Source organism: Pezoporus flaviventris, unplaced genomic scaffold, assembly GCF_033815535.1.
Source record: "Pezoporus flaviventris isolate CSIRO_AGI_PZ_B2104156 unplaced genomic scaffold, CSIRO_AGI_Pfla_v1 ptg000001l, whole genome shotgun sequence".
Classification (NCBI taxonomy): domain Eukaryota; kingdom Metazoa; phylum Chordata; class Aves; order Psittaciformes; family Psittacidae; genus Pezoporus; species Pezoporus flaviventris.
The window spans coordinates 42382864-42404623 of NW_026892549.1; the positions used below are offsets into that span (position 1 = coordinate 42382864).

At 37.5% G+C, this 21760-nt stretch overlaps 1 protein-coding gene across 6 annotated transcripts in view; it reads left to right on the forward strand.

Moving 5' to 3' along the window:
- OSBPL6 (oxysterol binding protein like 6) overlaps nucleotides 1–21760 on the forward strand; it is a 97091-nt gene that overhangs the window by 68251 nt on the left and 7080 nt on the right. The window contains exons 10-19 of one of the 6 annotated variants that reach the window (XM_061454439.1): nucleotides 475–567; nucleotides 5362–5436; nucleotides 9465–9630; nucleotides 10593–10723; nucleotides 12789–12896; nucleotides 16652–16789; nucleotides 18153–18240; nucleotides 18448–18701; nucleotides 20929–21066; nucleotides 21437–21500. In XM_061454439.1, the coding sequence (XP_061310423.1) occupies nucleotides 475–567; nucleotides 5362–5436; nucleotides 9465–9630; nucleotides 10593–10723; nucleotides 12789–12896; nucleotides 16652–16789; nucleotides 18153–18240; nucleotides 18448–18701; nucleotides 20929–21066; nucleotides 21437–21500 (1255 nt within the window). The remainder of the gene's footprint in view (nucleotides 1–474; nucleotides 568–5361; nucleotides 5437–9464; nucleotides 9631–10592; nucleotides 10724–12788; nucleotides 12897–16651; nucleotides 16790–18152; nucleotides 18241–18447; nucleotides 18702–20928; nucleotides 21067–21436; nucleotides 21501–21760) is intronic. The other 5 variants (XM_061454470.1, XM_061454450.1, XM_061454460.1 and 2 more) reach the window with 5 other exon arrangements.

Here is a 21760-nt window from a genome sequence, read left to right on the forward strand (position 1 = left end):
CACAAGAAAGCAATAGCAGGTCCTAAATCCTAAATACTTTTTTTCCTTTTTCACTCAGTCCTCTTGAGTACACAAATCTGCCAGTGGTGTTGGTGCGTTGGGAAGTTTAGTTTCAATGAAGTAACCGCAAGACTTACCACTGATTTCAGGAAGAAGTGAACTCTACATTTCTCTGAGTAGTACCAGAATAGAAATCCATGAGGATTTCAAGACATGGTCCTAAATATTGTGCACTCATGAGGAAGGTACATTAGTAGTTTTGCTAAATGAGATAAATATACCATGTATTCATAGAAGTGTATGTGGAGCTACAGCTGGTCACTGCTGAGGTTGTGGGTCCTGGCAGTGGCTTTTTCTTACTTTCTAATTTGTAGACGTCTAATGCTACATTTCTTTACTAACTTGCTGTACTGTCTGTGTTTCTTGTGTTAACTTAATAGTACTTTGTCGCTTCTAACTATTTGTGTAATGTAGGCTAACTGTGTAGATATTTCAAAGAAAGACAAGCGGGTCACGAGACGATGGAGAACAAAAAGTGTCAGCAAAGAGGCAAAAATTCAACTTCAGGTACTGAATGCACAATGTTTTACTTTTCATTGTACTTTCAGATTAACTTCTAAGCATGAAGTTTTATATTAGCTGAAAGTAGGAGGTCAGGGTACTGTCCTTTATGTTCCTGATGAAATAAATTAAATATCAGTTTGTTGTTTAAAACCTAGAGAAGATAATTAGGAAAGTATTGATTTTCCGTTCATTCATATGAAAACATTGCCATCTAGGGAAAGGAGTGGGATCTGAGTACAAGTCAATTAAAGTGCTAAAAAGGCAATATGCATGCAGCACACCGGGGTACTGCTGTTCTACCTCAAACTTCCAAGGAGGGTAACTGAACAGGTGACATGAAGCTAAAAGGAGAACACATGAATGAAATACTAAACACATCAGTTGCCTTTGTAAAGATCTATACTAGGAATGTTACCAATGAGAAGTATTTTCAGAAGGCTTCTCTTACGGAAAAGGCTAGTATGGGAACAAACTGAATAAAAAGAGAATAAATTACACGAAGAAAGAATTTATTCTATTATGCCTAAGAGCTGAAAAGTAAAAGCACAGAAATAAGCCTGATATGCTTGTGTCACTGCTAGATCCAGGGGGTCTTACTGTTTTTTCAGAAGCAGTTGTGTGTTTTGGGGCATAATCCAAAATATAATCTTTTTTATAATTAAGCAACTGATAATGAAGACTGTTCAACTGACTTCAGGAGCTAACAATCACCACTGTGCTGTCTGCTACAGAATGAATAAATGTCAGCAACTTTTGATCCATTTAAATTCCTTGGAATTCACACAAACTTTGAAAGCCTTTAATATGTCCCCTAGAGGCACAATAAGGAGTTTTCTGTGACTCATTTAAGATTAATAATCTTAAGAAGAAATTGTAGTTGCATCAGCTTTCTCATAGGAGCTGTGGGTATTTTTTCTTTCTACCCGTTATACTAGATAAATCACAATAGGTTGAACAATGAAGCATCTATTAGGAATAAAAACATTTATTAACAAAGGAATTTTGGTGATTGATGTCATGTCCTATTACCTGCATTTGAAGGATCACTGCGTTTCACTGCTGCTGAATAACATAGGCAAATAAAAATATCAGGAAAATGGATGCAAGTACTTGCTGCCTATGAAGAGACAGAGTCAATACTGCATTTTATTCTTTCATGCCATAGTGGTCTCAGACAAATCCCTCTCCATGAAAATGATGAAAAAACAAATGATGAAAGCAGTCAATGTATGATGATCTAGGGTGGCTCATGAGGAATTGCAAGGTGTTCCTGTGTTGCCTGCACTTTGTCAAAGTCACACTGGTCTGGGCTTCCATCATTTTGGCAACAAGTCTCAAACTGCTGTTTGTGGCTTGGCAGGAGTTGTGCTTCAGCTCCTGAAATCCTCAAATATGGTTGGTTTGCAGGTTACCCTGAGAGAGTTTGTGTGCATAGCACTGCTCTACATGGGTCTGTGACTTCTGGGTCAATAATGAAGTCTGCCTAACCTGAGTCAGCATTAAGTACTGGCAAGCCTAATGCAGAAAATATAAAGCTTATTTTGTTAGAGTAAAGCATTAAGTTATTGATGACTGGTTTATGCATTCATTTGCAGTGAAAGAGAAACAATAAAATTATTCTAAATTACATCAAAGATTCCTTTTTGGGTGCTCCATTATCTTGGCTAGTTTGATTGGATCAACGTCTTTTTTATTCTTCCAAGAGCTGTCCTGTCTCATGAATGGTATAAAGCTGTGATTTGTGGAAGATGGCCTCACTCTAACTCATTGTGTTATTCCTAATTTGCTCATGTTGCCATTCCACAAAAATGTGCATTTCCCCTGATGCCTAAGTGCTTTTTAAGCTTACAGTCCCATTTTGTTCTTCAGTTAGCCATTCCTTCTTAGCTTCATTGGCCTTTCTTATAGGTCATCTTTTCAAGGCTATTCCAGTTCTTTATAAACTGTTTATTGGGGTATCCTCTACTGAAAATCACTTTGTATAATTTGTGATAGCTTTTTCATGGTTCCTACACATGGTTTGCTAAGTGGTTGATATTTTATACTAAGAAAACTTCTTCCTTTGTCTTTCCCCATATCTCCATACATCTCATTAGTTTTAGGGGATAATACTAATACTAACATAATAACTTTAAGCTAGTCACACTATTAGTTCCGTTTGAAGTACTTGCACCTATTTATTTTAGAATGAGCAGTCATCAACTACCATCCAAAGAGCCTCTGAAAGTATGATATTGAAAGCCATCCTTCTGGGGAACATAAAAATTAGGAAGCTCTATATATACTATCTTGTTCATGAGTAATGGGGAATGAGGATGTAGTTTTTGCTAGCTCAGCATGCACTGCACAAGACGCAAGGAGAGAATTCTCCCATCCAGATATTGTATTGTACTTATTACCATTTTTTTGTTCCTGCTCACACATTCTTGAATATGAATGCTAGGTGTATAATGTGTTTGAAATAGGTTTTCTTGTAAGAAAAGCTGCTTGCTTTGTTTCCTAGAAATATATACTTGCCAATTAGGTATACCAGTTCTGTATGCAGTTAAAGTTGCTCACACAGTGACTAAAGTGGGGTTGCACCCTAAAGTAAAATTGAGCTTAGCATATGTATATACGTTGCAAGTTTGTGGGTTGAGTATTGCTAAGTTTTCTAGAATTGCAGCTTAATTTACAGTCCTTTACTCAAGAGTGATACATGGACTATTTCTCTGAAGAAAGATTGCTTTTATGAAGGAGGTATATTTTGGTTTTAAAAGGCCTATTTAAAGTCTTATGAAAATGGCCTGCAACAACAGGTTAGTTGACCTGTATTCACTCATTTTACAAATAATGCTTTTGCACAAAATGTTGGGTTTGGATTTTTTTTTTTTTTTTACGCCCCTTTAGGTAAAAGACTGATTTGTCATTCTCATGACCATCTAAAGGTCTTTAAAAGAAGAAAATATATTACTGAAAAGCAGTAAAACAAACCAATATTGATTTGATTTCCTTCAAAAGCTCAGAATTGTGAAGTTATGAGACTTTTTATTTTTTTCTTACATTTATTTTATTTCTTTGGAGAGTAATTTTTTGGAGAACTACATAATATAGAACAACCTGAAAAGTCATCTTGCTCTACTGAGGCTTTCAGCTCAGAAATGAAACCAGACCCAAAGACTGGCTTATTACCTTTTCCCTTAAATAAATGTCATTATATCGTAACTCAGATTATGACCTTACTTTCTATTGTGTTGAAGTGAGTGTGGGTTCTGCAGAGCTCATTGTTCCCATTTTAATAATGTATACCAACATTCATGATCTTGCATGTATATATATAATATATATTTGTACATGTCTCTCTCTTATATATGTCCCTTTTAGTTAAGAATATTTTTTCAGACTTACTTACAGGATAGACAGACATCTGTAGAGCACAGTTTACATTGTGCATGTGGTGTGTTCTCTGCTTTAACAATGTTTGTTTTCCATATTTTTGAGATTATTTACATGTTTTTAATGCAAGAATTTTATGATATAGGGCAAAGCAAGGCTTCTCTCACCATGATCATTAGACAGCTTTTCCATTTTCAGTAGCACTGGCACTAATATTAGCCAGAGAACGAAGGGTATGGCCACTCTCAGATGCAGCAACCTTACCAGTGGGAATGTTACAGGAGCAAGACACTTCAGCTAACAATTGGACTACAGTATCCTGTTCTTCAGCATGATGTCCTGTATCCAGTCTATACCATTGTTATTTATATGGTGCCCAGGCTTCTTTCAGAAAAAGTAAAAATATGTATGGATTAAAAAATACTGAAGTGGCTAAAGGTGAAGATATAGGGGAATTAAAATATAAAGGTATTGAAACTTGTTTTCTAAAGCAGAAAGGTGGCTTTTCTGGTCTGCTAAAATCTTAAAATGGCTTCAAAATAATGACATTTTGATTAGACATTAAATAGGGGGACTTTGATAAGTATGGAGCTCCTCTGTATTAGGCAATTACTTGCTTGACTTGACCGTACCATGGTGAATTTTCTTAAAAGTACAAAAGTATAAAAGTAAAATTGAGCAGGATGTGGCAACAAGTTAGGCATGCAGAGAAGGAAGCAGTTGTTGAAATGCTTAGTTTTCATTTGTGTGCTTTATTTGAGTTTTTGCATCGCTTTGGAAGTCAAGACTTCAACAATGTACAGGAAAAGTAGTTGGAACTCAAAAAAGTGGTGTGTGGAGAAAAGGAACAAATAGACTCAAGGATGGACATGGAAATGCTACAGCTGTGCACAAGAATACATAAGCAAGCTCACTATAACACATTGAAAAGTTTTACCATTGAGATGCATGCATCTTGAATGAACACAGTTCATTCACTTCCACTAATGCAAAGTGATCTCTTTCAGAATTCATCTTCTACATGGTCAAGTGACCCCCACAGAAGGAGTTTTTTTTGTGTGTTTTTTTGCCTTGCCATAGCGTCCTTTTTGTTTTCTTATTCCATATTGCCTTATAACTCTGAATGGCAATGCTAATAGTTTTGGTTGTGTTTTTTTTTTTTTTTGTAGTCTTAGTGAGTGCACTGCAGTCCAACTCATCTGGAGATAATTCTAGTGAAGTATCTAGCTTTTTTTGTGTCTTTGGCATACACAACTGAAAACATGTAATATGTTCCTCAGAATGTGTAGGCCATAAGAGTTAACAAAATTGAAAGCCACTTAAAGATTCTCCCTCTCCCTTTTCTGATCACCTTTCATCTTCCTGTGTCCCATCACCCCTTCCCTTCTCTGTTTCTACTTCCTCTCTTGCATTCACTGTCAGGAAGGGCCAGCACCGAAGGGGCAGTTCAGCACAACACGACGCCGACAGAGACTAGCAGCTGCAGTGGCTACAACAGTGAGTGGATTTAAAAATCAAGGAATAGCTCTAAAGATGGGAAGCTGTATAACTCGAATGTGTAATAGGCTTATGAAAATGTTTCTTGCACTTTTTGGAGGTGTCCAAAAAGTGCAAGAAACATGCTACCCACTTTCAGCTGAGTTTCTTAGAAGTGGTCTGGCCTGACACAAATCTGTTCCATAAGTGTGGGTCTGAGCTTGCGTGGTACGTGTCCTCCATCCCAGTGCAAATTAGACTTGGCCCCTGCACTAATTAAACACTCTTTGACATACTCTGCTGTAATCTATTCAAAATGAATAATGAATCTATACTTTTAAGTAGTTTAAAGTTAACCTTTTCATTTGAGACACTTTCTGAATACATTCCATAATCCCAAAAAGTCATATTACTACCTCTGGTGTCTGTATTTAGTTTTGCTAATTCTCTACAACTGGGACACAAAATCTGGAGCTGTGAAATCAGAGCAGGGGCTAGGAATTGGGAGGGGGAAGTGCTGTTTGTGAAATCAAAGTAGCATTGAAAGAGTATCTTCAGCTTTATCAGAACAGCACTTTTTAGGAATGCACAATATAGACATCAGTACTAATCAAGTGATGAGTACAGCAGCTAGATAGGGAAGACTGTGCAGCCAAAGACTGAATAGAGCTTTAAATGCATACCCTTATCTAGCCCAAGCAGTGAATGTCTTTATCAGGCTAAAGTGTTCCAGGTCTGCTGCTCTAGCCCATAGCTAAAATCAGTAGATCAGACAAAGCTTTTTCTTAAGCCTGAATACCTTGAGCTCCTGCTACAAAACTCAATTCCTGTTAAGCCCTCCTAAAAATCGTGGGAAATGTCTGTTTCTCCGGTTCCCAAATTAATTCATCTAAATTTAATCGCCTGTAATTAGCTGATGCTGAATGCTGTGCTCAGTAACTGATTAATATTCTGATGTTCATCATCCTGCCTGCCTGGCAGAGAAATCAGCCCACTTGTCAGTTTATGTGGCTGAGCAGTTTCAGTAGACGGTTCTAACCAGTAATTTCAGCAGTAGTTAAACACCACTGGAAAGAGATGTGCCGAGGAGTGCTTAAATAAAGCACATACAGCTGGACTAAGATCACAAGGCAGTAGGAGTCCTGGGAATTTCTGAGTTGTTCCCTATGGCTGAAGTGAGGACCTGTTGAGAGAGGTCTTGGCAGAGCTGGAAAAATCTCAGGAGGAAGGAAAACCAGAAGCACCAAAATGCTGCAGCTGTTGCAGTGGTTGTGGCAATTTCCCATTCTTCCTGGCTCATATAGCAAAGTGCTTGTCTATCCCAGGCAGTGAAGTTGTGTGTGTAGACAGAATTACATCAGTTAACTGCATGGCAGAAAGAGGAGGTCTTCCTTACAACCCACTCTACTGGGAACAGTCTGGTAGTAAAGTCAGAAGCAGGTAACCATAGATATAGATATAGATATAAAGCACAGCAGTGAAATGAAAAAAGGGGAAGTGAAATATGTTGGCAGTGTTTCTGGGACTTCTGCCTATTCAAGAGAAGTAAAGAGTTTGTTCAATGTTGATTTTTTCATCTGTTTTGGAAAGTAGCTTGGAAACTTTTCTAAAAGATGCATATGAGGAGAGCTCATTGTTGGTCAACAGTTTGGTATTTTTGGTTCTTGTATTTAAAGCAGTCAGCAAAGCAGCTACTTGTCTCTGTCATGTGGATGTGTATTTTTTGCAAGCAGTGTGACAGTATTTGTAGAACATGTAAATGCTGTTTCTTGGTCATACTTTAAAAGGTAATTTTCCAATAGGTCTCACTATGGAAACATTGCTTTTCAGCCTGGCCGGCTGAGGTTTGAGGCCAAAATTATGAATCTAAAGAGAGCTGTCACCCTTGCTCCCCACCTTCCCATGTGTGAGCACCCTGCAGCTCTGCTAGTCTATGTGGGGCAGCCGCTGGGGCAACCTGCCCAGAGAAGCTGTGGCTGCCTCATCCCTGGAAGTGTTCAAGGACAGGCTGGATGGGGTTTTGAGCAACTTGGTCTAGTGAAAGGTGTCCCTGCATGTGGCAGGGGGTTAGAACTAGAAGATCTTTAAGGTCATTTCAACCCAAACCTTTCTATGATTCTATGATCACCATAGGCATGTGGGGCTGCAGGGACTCTCCCTCAAGCTTCTACATTATAGCTGGGATCGGCTTCTTTCCTGCTTTCTGGATTGGCTTCAGCATTGGGTAGGTGCTGCTCCTCCTCCCCCAGCTATCATGTAGCCATCTACTCTGCCCTCCTGGAGCCATTGAACCTTTTCAGTCCTTTCTGACTCCTTGTCAGAAAGTTCTGGGAACATGCCCTCCAACTTAAGAAGTGGGAAGTTTTGTAAAGGAGACTTGAAATGAACATAAATTTGTCACATTAGTTGATTAACCTAGTTTTGGGGGGCTGTTGAGAAGGGCAGTCTGGTACTTGCAAAGATTATGGGGTAAATATCTAGTATGAATGAAAGGAATTTGTTCTACATCTCCTACTAATGAAGTCTTTTTCATATGAGGCCAAAATAATGTCCAATAAAAAAAAAAAAAGAAGAATACTTTGTCGATATAGCTTGAACTCAGAATACGTGAGAGAAGAAAATAAAGTTTATACTGCATAGGTTCCACAGACCTGTAGTTTTATGTGCTAAATGTATCAGGAAATTGAGGAAGAACAGGATGGAAAATGGTATTTTGTGGAATATGTTCATAAGTGCAATGATATGTGATGAATAGATACAACAGGATTTTGAGGTTTACACTGGGGAGTCAGAAATCTAAAATGTGTATTGATGAAAACTTTTACAGGAAGGGATTGATAAAGCCATTCACTGATCTAATCAAATAATAAGGTACCGATTTCAAATATTGTTGGTAGTATAGAACTTATCTATTGATAAAAATTCTTAGTAATATGACTTTTTATGTTATCTGCTGCTCTTTATCATGCCTTGGAAGACACATTTTATACTTTGGCCCCATTTTTCATATTGAAAAATTTCATTGGGCTGCAGTGTAGAGATTCTTGATTTATACGTTTGATAAATATAATGAGATAACTTAATGTGTTCAATATGTTTAACAGTGCTTAATATTTAAGTAATAAAGTGTAGTTCTACGTGCCTGTTCTTTGCATTCAAATTTGAAAATTGGGTTCTTGGCCTGATATTTATACAAATGTATGTAAATGGTAAAATTAAAATAGAATAAAATATACGCTTACATATACACATTACATATATACCAGTGGTAGCCATACACTGCATATGTAGCATATAAGTAAACTGTTCAGTATATATGATGCATGTATATAATTTATAAAGATTTGCATGTGCATTTTTATTACCTGAAAAGTATAGAAGGAGAAAGAAAGGTGGAAATGATAATGAAGTAAATTCTTTGTTGGATCTTACTAAACTGTTTGTCTTTACATTTATATGGTTCATGTACTTTAAATGAAAATCAGGTGGACTTTTTTATTTTTTTTTTGTTGGTTGTGGTTTGTTTTTTTTAACTATTTTCCCTCTTCATAGTTGCCAATACAGTTAGTTTCAACTCAGGATTTAGCAGTAGTTTTGAAATACTTCAGTGATAGATTTCGTAATTGTATGGCTTATTTATAGATCTGTGGAGGAACTTGCGTACTTCAAATGTTGGTATTGTAACAACAGAGTCATACTGCATGTACTCTCAAATGTCCAAATATAAAGCAGCATGTGTTGTGGTTCTATTTTCCAATCATCTTTTAAGTATTAGGAAATGGTCCATTTTTGTAATGGAGTTGAGATGCTCCATTCCTAGCTGTTAGCTATGTATTTAGGCCTTCTTTTGTCTGTTTCACTGAAAATTTGCAAGAGATTCTGCATCAGCTGAGCTGAGATTTAGCACAGTAAAATGTTACCTGTTCACTCTTACCATGTTCTTCACATTATGAACTAAATCTTTTCAGAAGAAATTTGTATTCTGCTTCAACAGAGTCAAAAGGTTGATTGCACCTTATACAATATTTCTTCACTGTTTCTCACTGTAGGTTCCGTTCAGTGCTACAATGTCACCTGTTCGACTGCATTCATCCAATCCCAACCTTTGTGCAGACATTGAGTTTCAGACTCCCCCAAGCCATGTAACGGACCCTCTGGGGTGCTCTGCTGAGTACATGAAGCTTCAGGAAGAATTCTGCCTGATGGCACAAAAAGGTAACTGAAAATATTAAGCCTTTCTTTTATTGTGCTTCTCTGTTGTGTTTCTTTATTACTTTCATTTAGTTATGGCTAGGGCATTCATGTGCATTAGATGATACTGTGGAAGAATTTTTAGCTGGTCAGGTGGTTTACACACAGACAACATGAATTATCATTCTGTCCATGGGTGTCATGAATCTAGAGATAAATAAACTCAGTATGATAAGAGTCTTGTGAACTACTTTATGCATCTTGTAAATATATGACTGAATTTGCAAACATTTTCTCAATAAAATGCTTTATTTCTCCCTAGAGTTGAATCAGGATGTCACTGCTATATATAATGTTGTGTAGTTCATTTTTATGCAATGTTTTCTATGTCAGTGAAAACAACAGAAGAGCATATTACTAGAATGTACTTTAGAAATGCCATTTTATTGCCAATACATGAATGGTCCTACAGACTGAAAAATACTATTTTTAAAAGGGTTTGTTATCAGTTTTCTATCTGTTATAGAACAAGTGCAGGAAAAAGCATGTGAGTGATATCTTTAAAAATGTCAAAAACCTGTTTAAAGAAAGTAATCCTCTTTATTAATGCAATATTAAGCCTTAGCAAAACTGGGGTTTTTGGGATTTTTTTTTTTGTTTTGTTTTGTTTGTTTTTCTGAAAAAAACAAACAAACAACCAGAAAGAAAGAATCACACACTGGACACAGGCTTTCCACATATACACCTTTCCATATGTTCAGTACCAAGAGTGTGCTCAGATGATGTATGTGAATATACAGCATGCACATTACAAACTCAAGCTGTAAGTGATTATTTGGCATAGATTACTTGAAATGCAGTCCTAGTTTCAAATTTCTGCAATTGTGGGTTGGAAATCTCTGTATCTGTCTTTACTGCTGAAATATTGTAATAGATGTCATGTGCAGTTCTGTAGCTGAGAAAACATTTGTTTTCTTTTTTCTTAGTGCATTCTCTTTTGAAGTCTGCCTTTAACAGCATAGCTATAGAGAAGGAGAAGCTTAAGCAGATTGTTTCAGAGCAAGATCTTACAGGACACAATGCTCAAGTAGCACACCTCAGACAGTCCCTCTCTCAGGTATGTTCTTGATTTAATTTCAAGCATATCTAGGTTGACAGATGCACTATTTCTTTTGTACTTTGGGCATTTTCAGAGGTGAAAGGAGCACAGAAAAAGCCAGATTCTTGACTAGAACTTTGACCTGTGTTCTATTATGGCATAGGTCTAACCTCGGTGCATGTGGAGGTGAAGGATATCATTTGTTTGTGTAAGCGTGTGTCTGTTATGTCTTTTCAGAGTAAAGAGATAGGATCAAATTTTTTTTATACAAATGCTAGATATCTCTCCTGGAGCTGTTTCCAGCACAGCCAAGGAGATACTCTATTTTCTTAATTTTTAAATTTTGACTGTATTCATCTTTGTTTTATATGTCTATGTCTCTAACTGAAAAAGGAATCTTGAGTAAATTGGGTTTTCAGGTACATACCTGTTACTGTCCAGCATCTCTCCCACTTAAGCCAGAGGAATTGTTATTGACTTTAGTGGGGAAGAAGAGGTAAAGTGACAGTAAATCTTCAGGTTGCAAAATAATTTTTTTAATTCATTGTCAAGGAAAAAAAAAAGCCACTCAGAAGAATGGATTGGTGTGGAGTACTGCATCTGCAAGAAATGTGAGCAGAGGTTTAAAGGCAAACAGCTTCACTCAAATCTGTATACAATTTCATGCACTGTTATTGGGTTGGAGGTTTTTGCTATGAGATTAAAATTGATGCATAATGTTTCTGTAGGTAAAGATGCATATTATGTTACACAGATTGATTACTTTGTGTTGTAATAAAGAAAGGTTAAGGACAAGAGACAAGAGTAACCATTTATGGTTATTGATACTAATTTAACTAAGACTTGTAGAGACTTATTGCTAACTTGTTTGAAATAGGTGATCTTATTTTCCTCTTGTTCCTGGCCATCAGTGTCAGTCTAAAAGTCACCGTCGCACATTATTTCATAGTCTCAGTGAGGAATAAGTGGAAATTTGACCTTGTTCCGATGGTTGGGTTTGACCAGTCTCATGAGCAGATTTGAGCAGTTAAGGAAGCTACTGCCAGGCTGCTGTTAATCATCATTTTCCCTTCCTGGTAGATGGCTAATATAAACATGCCCAAACTATTTCAGAACAAAGCAAAATGGGGTAATTTAAACTGTTTAGTGACAGTTTAAGCTAGCCTATTTTACTTTGGTCCTATTTTATTTCAGTACGTTCATGCAATCTATTCCTGAGGCTGCCCTAGTGTGAGGCAGAAGAGTCGTGCTCTGTTACAACAGTCGCTTTCTACTAAAACTGTATGTTTGTCTGTTGTTCATTTCTATAATCCGCAGTGTTGGGGATAAGGTTAAATCAGTTTATGTTCTAGGTATGTAACATATTATACTTCTTCTGGATTTCAGAATCTTGCACGTGAGTCTTTCTGGATTGTAGACAATATGCATATGTGCACCCAAATCTTTAATCTAGGTCAGGCTTTAAAAAAGGATCAGCAGATGCCAGACACCAGTTGATTCTGTTGGTATTTATGACACTAATAGATCAGTAATTTGAAATAAGTACACACATGCAAATATATAAAATTGATATGGATGTGTAAACACCCAGTGATACTGGTGAATTATGTTGGTTTTGCTGGAAACAAAGCAATTCCCTTGGCAGGCTTTAAGGACTGATAACCTTGTTTCAGAAAAAGCTGTATAGCTGTAAACCAAGAATTTGTAGACCAAACCAAACCAAATGCCTCTTTGGGCATTTTGCCGGTAGTTCCTGTTATTCTGCAGTTTCATTCTTTCTTACTGCATTTAGTCCCCATTTCCATAATGTACATAACCCACCAGTATACCTGCCAAAGAGCTACCTGATGCCATTACAACACTGTGGGAGAATGTCTGTCCCTCCTGCCTCCTAAAAATCACTGAAGGCAAACCAACCAAATGATTAAATCATGTTAGAGAGTATCTCTAAGTATCTCTCTAAATACGGAAGAAAAGAGAATCAGTGATTTCTTAGGAAATTGAGGGAAGAAGCTACTTTTTTTCTATTTTTTTTCCCTAACACTTTTTAATTTTAAATGAAATATGTAATTTTTATTTTAAGGCTCTCAACCAGAATGCTGAACTAAGGAGTCGCTTGAACAGAATACATTCAGAATCTGTTATTTGTGATCAGGTTGTCAGTGTAAATATTATCCCTAGTCCTGATGAGGTAAGATTTTGGCCTTTAATGGATTATAGTACGAGCAAACTTTGCTAATTCTCACTAATAGCTGAAACACACTTGGCAAATTACAGATTTTTTTCAGCTTGGCAAGTGTTTATTTAAAGAAAAAATTGGATTATATTTTCACTATATAAAATAAAACTTCTGTCCTACCTAATGAAAGAACTCAGTTTGGTCTCTGAGAAACAGGGAAGGACTCCATTTTTGGAATATTAATTGTTGGCTGTGTGAATTAGTGAGTTGTTATTGTATTTGAATGTGACACACATTCAAATGTAGCTATCCAATTCTGTGTCTTAGTTTCTTGCCAAATCAACAGAGCAATTTAGTACTTAACGGCCTGAGCTGGCAAGTGCTTAAAGGGCCTAATACTTAATATTTGGGGTGGCGCTGCTGAAATCAAAAGGCTCAGACTATGGGGGCCTATAGGGATGCTGGAGAGGGACTCTTCATTAGAGACTGTAGTGATAGGACAAGGGGTAACGGGTTAAAACTTAAACAGAGGAAGTTTAGATTGGATATAAGAAGGAAATTCTTTCCTGTTAGGGTGGTGAGGCACTGGAATAGGTTGCCCAGGGAGGTTGTGAATGCTCCATCCCTGGCAGTGTTCAAGACCAGGTTGGACGAGGCCTTGGGTGATATGATTTACCGTAATGTGTCCCTGCCCATGGCAGGGGTGTTGGAACTAGATGATCTTAAGGTCCTTTCCAACCCTAACTATTCTATGATTGTATGATTCTATGAACCAAGCACTATACTAATCTCATATGTGCAACACTTTCTCATTTTGCTTCCTTCAGTCAACAGATTACCAAACATTTCTATCAATAACAAGTCAGCTTCTTTCATGAGAAATTGAGTTTCTGAGCTGTAATATGTTACAATTAATGTGGTCACTTTGACAACCATTCTGCTTGCATTTTGCCAAAATATTTTTCATTTGTCATTTCCACTGATTCTTTTCTATGCATATGCCACTTCAGTTAACATACTCTTGTCTCCTAATTATCTCTTCCATCAAGAAAGGAAGGTGAAAATGCATTTCAAATTACTTTTGTTTGTTTGCTTTTTGAAAATATCCAACCAATTTTTCAAGAGTCCAGCATGTTGGAGGCTATCAACAGACAGAGGTGAAGCAGTGCCACAGCACAGACAGTGATCTGCAGTGAAGTTCTGAGCATCAATTCTATTTTTTTTCGTCAGCTGTTTCTTTTTCACATGTACATCTGTATCTTAGTGCAATATGTCTCACTGAAGGTGTTTCTCAAAGAAGTTCTCAGCTTTCTCATCCACTTCTTCTCTTGATTGCTTTTGTATATATATATAATCTTGCAGTGTGCAGATAATGCCTGTGTGAGCAACTTTTTCAGGTAGGGGCATATGTATTTTTCCAAGTCTCTCTAAAAACCTTAAAATTTTAATCACTTCCTGTAAAGATAACAGTGAAATGAGTTTCTATTTCTGTTATAATTCATAAAACAGCATAAACTGTCTCCAAGCCTATAAGACCCAGTGAAAATGGAATGGTTTTTGACCTCTTGGCTTGTTTATGAATTTTTTTATTATTATTTTTTTTTATTAGTGCATGGTGAGGCAACTTTGTAGAGCATAATTCTACAGGATTAAGATGTCAAGAAAACCATTTGCAGGACTTCTGTAGTAAGATTAATGGGGATTGGGTTGCAATCTGAAGTTAACTGTGTTTAGAAGGACTTCAGTAGTTTCATCTGTGTTATCCCCCAAAGCAACATGCTGTATAAATTGAGGGATTAAGACAAAAACCTGTTTCACTCCACAGCAGCAGTTCCTTTGGTGGAATGGTACAGGGAGAGAAACTTAATTTTTTCCCCCTTCCTTCTTAAAGCAATAGCCTGTAGGGTAACATAGAATCATAGAATCATAGAATAGTTAGGGTTGGAAAGGATCTTAAGATCGTCTAGTTCCAACCCACCTGCCATAGGCAGGGACACATCACACTAAACCATGTCACCCAAATCCTCGTCCAACCTGGTCTTGAACACTGCCAGGGATGGAGCATTCACAACCTCCCTGGGCAACCTATTCCAGTGCCTCACCACCCTAACAGGAAAGAATTTCCTCCTTATATCCAGTCTAAACTTCCCCTGTTTAAGTTTTAACCCATTACCCCTTGTCCTATCACTACAGTCCCTAATGAAGAGTCCCTCCCCAGCATCCCTATAGGCCCCCTTCAGACACTGGAAGGCTGCTATGAGGTCTCCACGCAGCCTTCTCTTCTCCAGCCTGAACAGCCCCAACTTTCTCAGCCTATCTTCATATGGGAGGTTCTCCAGTCCCCTAATATCCTTGTGGCCCTCCTCTGGACTTGTTCCAACAGTTCCAGGTCCTTTTTATGTTGAGGACACCAGAACTTCACACAATACTCCAGGTGAGGTCTCATGAGAGCAGAGTAGAGGGGCAGGATCACCTCCTTTGACCTGCTGGTCACGCTCCTTTTGATGCAGCCCAGGATACGGTTGGCTTTCTGGGCTGCAAGCGCACACTGAAGCCGGCTCATGTTCATTTTCTCATCAACCAGCACCCCCAAGTCCTTCTCCGCAGGGCTGCTCTGAATCTCTTCTTTGCCCAACCTGTAGCTGTGCCTGGGATTGCTCTGACCCAGGTGTAGGACCTTGCACTTGCATGGTTAAACTTCATGAGGTTGGCATCAGCCCACCTCACAAGCGTGTCAAGGTCCCTCTGGATGGCATTCCTTCCCTCCAGTGTATCAACCAAACCACACAGCTTGGTGTCATTGGCAAACTTGCTGAGGGTGCACTCAATCCCACTGTCCATGTCAGCGAAGAAGATGTTGAAAGACCAGTCCCAACACCGATCCCTGAGGGACGCCACTCGTTACTGGTCTCTAGCCGGACATTGAGCCATTGACCACAACTCTTTGCATGCGGCCATCCAGCCAGTTCTTTATCCACCAAGTGGTCCATCCATCAAATTGATGTCTCTCCAATTTAGAGACAAGGATGTCATTGAAACCGGGTGTCCCTCCCATCAATAGCATGGAAAGGAAGATATGTTCCACTATTTAAATTATCTTGCCCTCAATTGGTATACACGACACAATTTTGAACCCTTATGTTGCTGTTAAATTCTCTTTATAATAAACCATAATTTAAAACCATAAAGATTTCATTCCCTTTAGTAGCATTGAATCCCCATTACTGGCATAATTCAAATGAGATTTGGAGTACAAACATGGAATAAAAGCACATAAATAAATATTATAGTAATTCTCCTGAATATTCAAACATTTCAAGCATTTGTTACTAAACTGGTTCACAAGTGCATTTATTTTGCAAGTAACTCCCTGACCTATAAAGCTTTATATTTGAGTTTTGGTTGTATCAAAGCTAGCTCTGAGAGATGTAGTTTATTACAACCAGGTGTCTTTTCATCTGAATTTCATGGTTGAACTAGTCTATGGATGCAGAACTAGATCTGTGATTATTCATACTGCTACAACTTAGGAGTTGATGCTGAGCAGGCCTCAAATTAAAAGATGTATCTTGATGCTCAAAGTGCAGTTTATTTTGTAATTGTCAAAGTCTCATCTGTTAGGTACACACAAAGCCCTGCCAAAGTTCTCTCTTTACTATCCATGCTTATATTTGGCATAGAAAAATTGCTCAGATTATTTACCCCATCTTTGTATATTTCTTTTATTTTAGAAATAATACTTTTATTTTTCTATGCTTTATTTACAGACAGGTGAACAAATTCATGTCAGTTTGCCACTGTCTCAGCAAGTTTCTAATGAGAGCAGGCTCTCTATGTCTGAATCTGTTTCAGAGTTCTTTGATGCACAGGAAGTGCTTTTATCTGCCAGCTCATCAGAAAACGAGGTAGGCTATGGCAGCATGCTGCAGTTTTGCTGTTGGACAGATTTAGGTATTGCTACAACTCATGAATGATTTTTCTTTTCTCTTTAATAATGGACCTTAGAATAAAAAGGTATGTAAGGTGTAGATAAATGAACTTGAGACTCCTTTGTGATGGGGTGCAGAAGTTCCCTGAAGTGTAAAACTGAGTTGAAAGCTGCTTGTACCAATAGCTTATGTTCGGTACATGCCCTTGCTAGACTATGCCAATTTCAGATAAGGATGACATAAACAGGAGCAATTATATCTGACTACGGAGTCAACTAATTTAGATTTTAAAATATTTTTTAAAAAAAGGTCTTCTAGTAGACATATAAAGTTATTCTCTGTAGTCAGACAAATAGGCAAAAGCCTGAAAAATTCGCTCACTCATGCTCAAAGTTGAAGCAGTCAGATGCAGTTCAGGCTCCTGAATCGTGTTGCTGTCCACAGCTTTCCTGTGATAGCCTGAATAAATTCTTCAATATAAAAAATGTATTTAGTTTTTGAAAATACCTTTTATAAAGCCACAGTAGTGCTGTGGTCTGCCACGACTCTTCCTTAAAAGTAAGTAAGAATGTGCCACAATATTTTCTCGTTGACAAGGATTGCTCACCTGCCACGAGTTGGTACAACCATGAGTGGAATTGTTCATCTAGAGAATGGAATGTTTCCTTATCTTACTGCTTCTGGCAGCAATATTTCTGTCAAGTACCTTTTATCTCAATAGTCTGGATTGTTTATATCAGCATGGAAAATTGGTGTGCCTGTGTAGTATAAATAAAATGGAAACTTTACAAAATCACTCCCAAATGGTATAGGCCTTATAATAAATACTCTGTGATGAGTAAATACCGTAAAATATTTTGAAAGTAATATTTTTTGGAAAAAGAAGAAAGAATCTTAAAAATAGTCATAACATTGATGTAGTTCTTAAAATGATGGGTCAATGTTTATATATATTTTTTGCTTAAACACAAGCTGTGTTTTGTTGTTAGACTCTTTATAAAGAGCACAAATCTGACTCCACTTCCCATCCCTAACACATTGCATTTTCAATCTTTTGTTCCTCTCTGATCTTGTTTGAAGTCACTGTTTTGTAAAGTTAGTGTCTGTATTTAGCTTCATAGTAAGGAATTCAGAAACAGCGAGAGCATAGCATTTGTTTTGATGCTTTTAGCACATTGTCAGTATGGGCCAATTGAAACTCCCAGTTGATTTCGTAAAAAGCTCTAATTGGGTAGAGATGATTTCTTTGAATATTTGTGTTTCAGTTAATTATTTTTGCCTACTTTGTCACTGTATTTTATATGTATTTGTCTGAATTGATGTTTTCCTTATGTTGTAGGCTTCTGATGATGAATCTTATATCAGTGATGTGAGTGATAATATATCTGAGGACAACACCAGTGTTGCAGACAACATTTCTCGGCAAAGTATATGTTATGTTTTAACCTTTGGGAATTATGTTGGTTATGTTCATATACCAGATTTACTGCATGTCAGTAGCAAGACCAACATAGCTGAAATCAGTGAAGCTGGGCATGCTTGTTCTGGCAGTGATTAGGTTCAGTGGCTAAGTTTGTTTTTCTTTATCTGATGCTTTTTAATATAGTGTGATAATAGTTTTTTTCCCTTCCCAGTTCTTAATGGTGAGTTGACAGGAGGTGCATTCAGGAACGGGCGGAGAACTTGTCTCCCAGCTCCCAGCCCTGACACCAGTAACATCAATCTGTGGAATATTTTGAGAAATAACATTGGCAAAGATCTTTCCAAAGTATCTATGCCTGTTGAGCTAAATGAACCTCTGAATACCTTGCAACATCTTTGTGAAGAGCTGGAATACAGCGAACTTTTGGACAAGGCTGCTGAAACAGATGATCCTTATGAACGCATGGTAATAAATTTAGTTTGTCGCTTCTTATGTCTGTATTAAAATGGGAGCTGTTGAGTGGAGGTCTGTGCAGGGACCTCTCTTGCTTTTCCGTGTTGGGTCAGGCAAATGTTGTGAACAATTGCAGGTAGTAGGTTTGATCCGAGTAAGGCAGAGGGACTTTTCTTGTCTTCAGACCAAGTCCTGCAATTGTGACTCATTGATATGAAAACTGATCTCACTCTCTGGAATTGTGTATGTAGACACTGGCAGTTTTTAACCCTGCAGCATCCTTTCCTGGCTTTCAGTGATCAAGTCCAACAGCCTCCAAGAGCTAATCGAGTCTGTGGCTGGCTTATGATCAATGGTCAATCTTATTATCAATAAGATGTCATCATAGGCAATTTCTAATAGAGAAGTTTCAAAACACCAAAACAAAGTTTACCTCGGCAGCCTGACTTCAGCTCCCCTGTAAGTATGTCTTGGTTTTTTAACTGACAGTCCACATCTTATGTTCAGCTCTCAGGGTGTTTCGATCTGTCATTTCTCCTTTTGCTCAGAAGAAACAAGGAAAAGGCTGTTAGGGCAAGTTTGGTAGTGTTGGTGCTGAACTATTGTCCTCTAGTATGGGTTGGTAGCATTGTAGATAACTGGGAGAAGAGAGGTTGCCTTTGGCTGTCATCTCATCACACACTCAGGTCCATGAACTATATGTGGCCTGCAAGAGAGTGTGGGGTCCTAAACACTGGTATTTTTTCCTTGCCACTGGAGAAGTTGGAGATCAGTCTTATGATAGGGGGTTGAATTATTATCATCACATGCTGTTTTCCTATAAGATTTCTTATGTCCCTCACAAAAGGAAGATCCTGTAAGGACTGGGCAGAGTTATAATGAATAAAGCAGACTGCTTGTAGGACTCTGCCTCTGTTGAACAGCTTGGAAGGTGACTGTTGAAGAAGTCAGGAGAGTTCAGGAAGGAAAAAATACGGTGCAACTTAAATCTTCCTTGGAAATGTAGATTCATAGAATCATAGAATAGTTAGGGTTGGAAAGGGCCTTAAGTCCACTTCTCTGCTGCACATCTTTAGTGCAACACCTGGGATACAAGCCAAACTTGTAACAAGCACCTTAAAAATGCGAATTGCACAGAAATTTTTATCAGGCAGAAGTGCTGAATATCCAAAGCTTGGTAGCAATGCTGTGAATATGTACCTGCTTCTTCACTGTTCTCTGAAAAATCCAGACTTAGCTATCTTAAAGAAGCATACAAAAGCAGTGGAAACTTTTTTCTTCTCATTGCTCTACATATCCTAAGGATAGTAAAACCCCTCATTTCTCTGTTGTCTCTTATAGTTAAATTCATGAAAAAAAGGCTGGATGAATGAAAGTTTTACTGTTGAAGAAAAGAGTGTTAATTCTGTTGATATTTATGAATAATATGAAATGAATAGAAAATGGAACACCCATTATACAGTGGGAAGAAAGCAAAGCATGTAAAAACTCACATGAGTGTTACGTCCTTGGTAACATGAGGAGAGGGGGACTTGGTTAAGTTTCACCCAGCTGTTAGCAGATTATCCATAGCTGAGTGATTTTTATTCCTATATTGCTTTTCTGAAGTTTTGTTGAGACTTGTGAATGCCTATTGTGATAATTTTTTAAAAACTCTGCTAAAGGGAGCTGTAATCTAAATTACAGTGGCATGTCACTTAACTTATTACTCCCAGCTGGACCTGGTTTAGAGATTACTAAATTTTGGTTTTACATGTAGACAAAGGGGGCTGATGAGGCCGCCCATCTGAGATAACTCTGCATTAAGGGCATTCTAAGTGAGAACTATTTATGTTTGGCACTACATAAAATAGTTCCCATAGGAGAATGGTATGTGATCTTGTCATTAGAAGTCATTATATAGTCCTTACTCATGGGGAGCATAGACTAGAGCTGGGTTTGTAGTTTAGGTCATTGTCCATAAACCTGATCAAAGGCAGAAAAACAGTATCTTGTGCAGATTGTTATTTTAAGGGACTGTTGAAAGAGGCTGACTGAGGCCATGAAGAAAAAGCAAATTATATCAACAAAAGAAATGCAGTTTATACTAGTTCTGGCCGGGATGTATGGCTTTACTCTCAGGCATGCTTCATTAATCCAGATTTCACTCTGAGTGGAGTGAGTTGTGTGATTCCACATAGTGATGGCACAGACACAAGAATCTCTGTCTGTTTTCACCTTCTTTTCCGTATTTTCACAGGTTCTCATAGCTGCTTTTGCAGCATCAGGCTATGCCTCTACATACTTCAGAGCAGGAAGCAAGCCATTTAACCCAGTGCTTGGTGAAACTTACGAATGTATTAGAGAAGACAAAGGATTTCGATTTTTCTCAGAGCAGGTAAAGCTTGGTTTTAGATAGACCTGTTTAGATTTAGATTTTGGTTCTTTTTTTTTTCTTTCTTCTTTTTTTCATATAGTAACTTTCATTTTTTTTCTGTCCAATTAGAATGGTTTGCTTTCTTGGTAGCAAAGAAAGTTTATTATGATAGAAATTCTTTAAATACTAGGCAGTATAATTTTCTGTAGGAATCACAAGGAAGTGTTTTAAGTTCATAGTGTTTTAAGTACAAACTGAAGTTGCATCTATTTTCATAGCAACATATGCTAAGAAATGGTGTGGGATGTTTAGTATTGTCATATTACAGTTCAATTGCATTGTCTTAAAAATGAAAATTATTTTTTATTAACTCAACCTAACTGTTTTCCAGGTTAGCCACCATCCTCCCATTTCAGCCTGTCACTGTGAATCGAAGAACTTTGTGTTTTGGCAAGGTATACTTTTTAATTCAAAAGCATAAACTCCTTTTTTATTAGCAAATAAAAACTTTGTCTGTAAAAGCTGAGTTTTGCATTTGGAACTTACTCAAAATTTCTATACTTATTTTTGTAGTAACATTTTGCAAACTGGTGCTCTGAATTATTTCACTTCAAATTCTTATTTTTAAGAGTGAGCAGACGTGCTACAACTTCCCTTGTCACTTGCAATCTGTTTATACTTCTCCATTTAAAAGCTTCTTACCAACAAAATTATT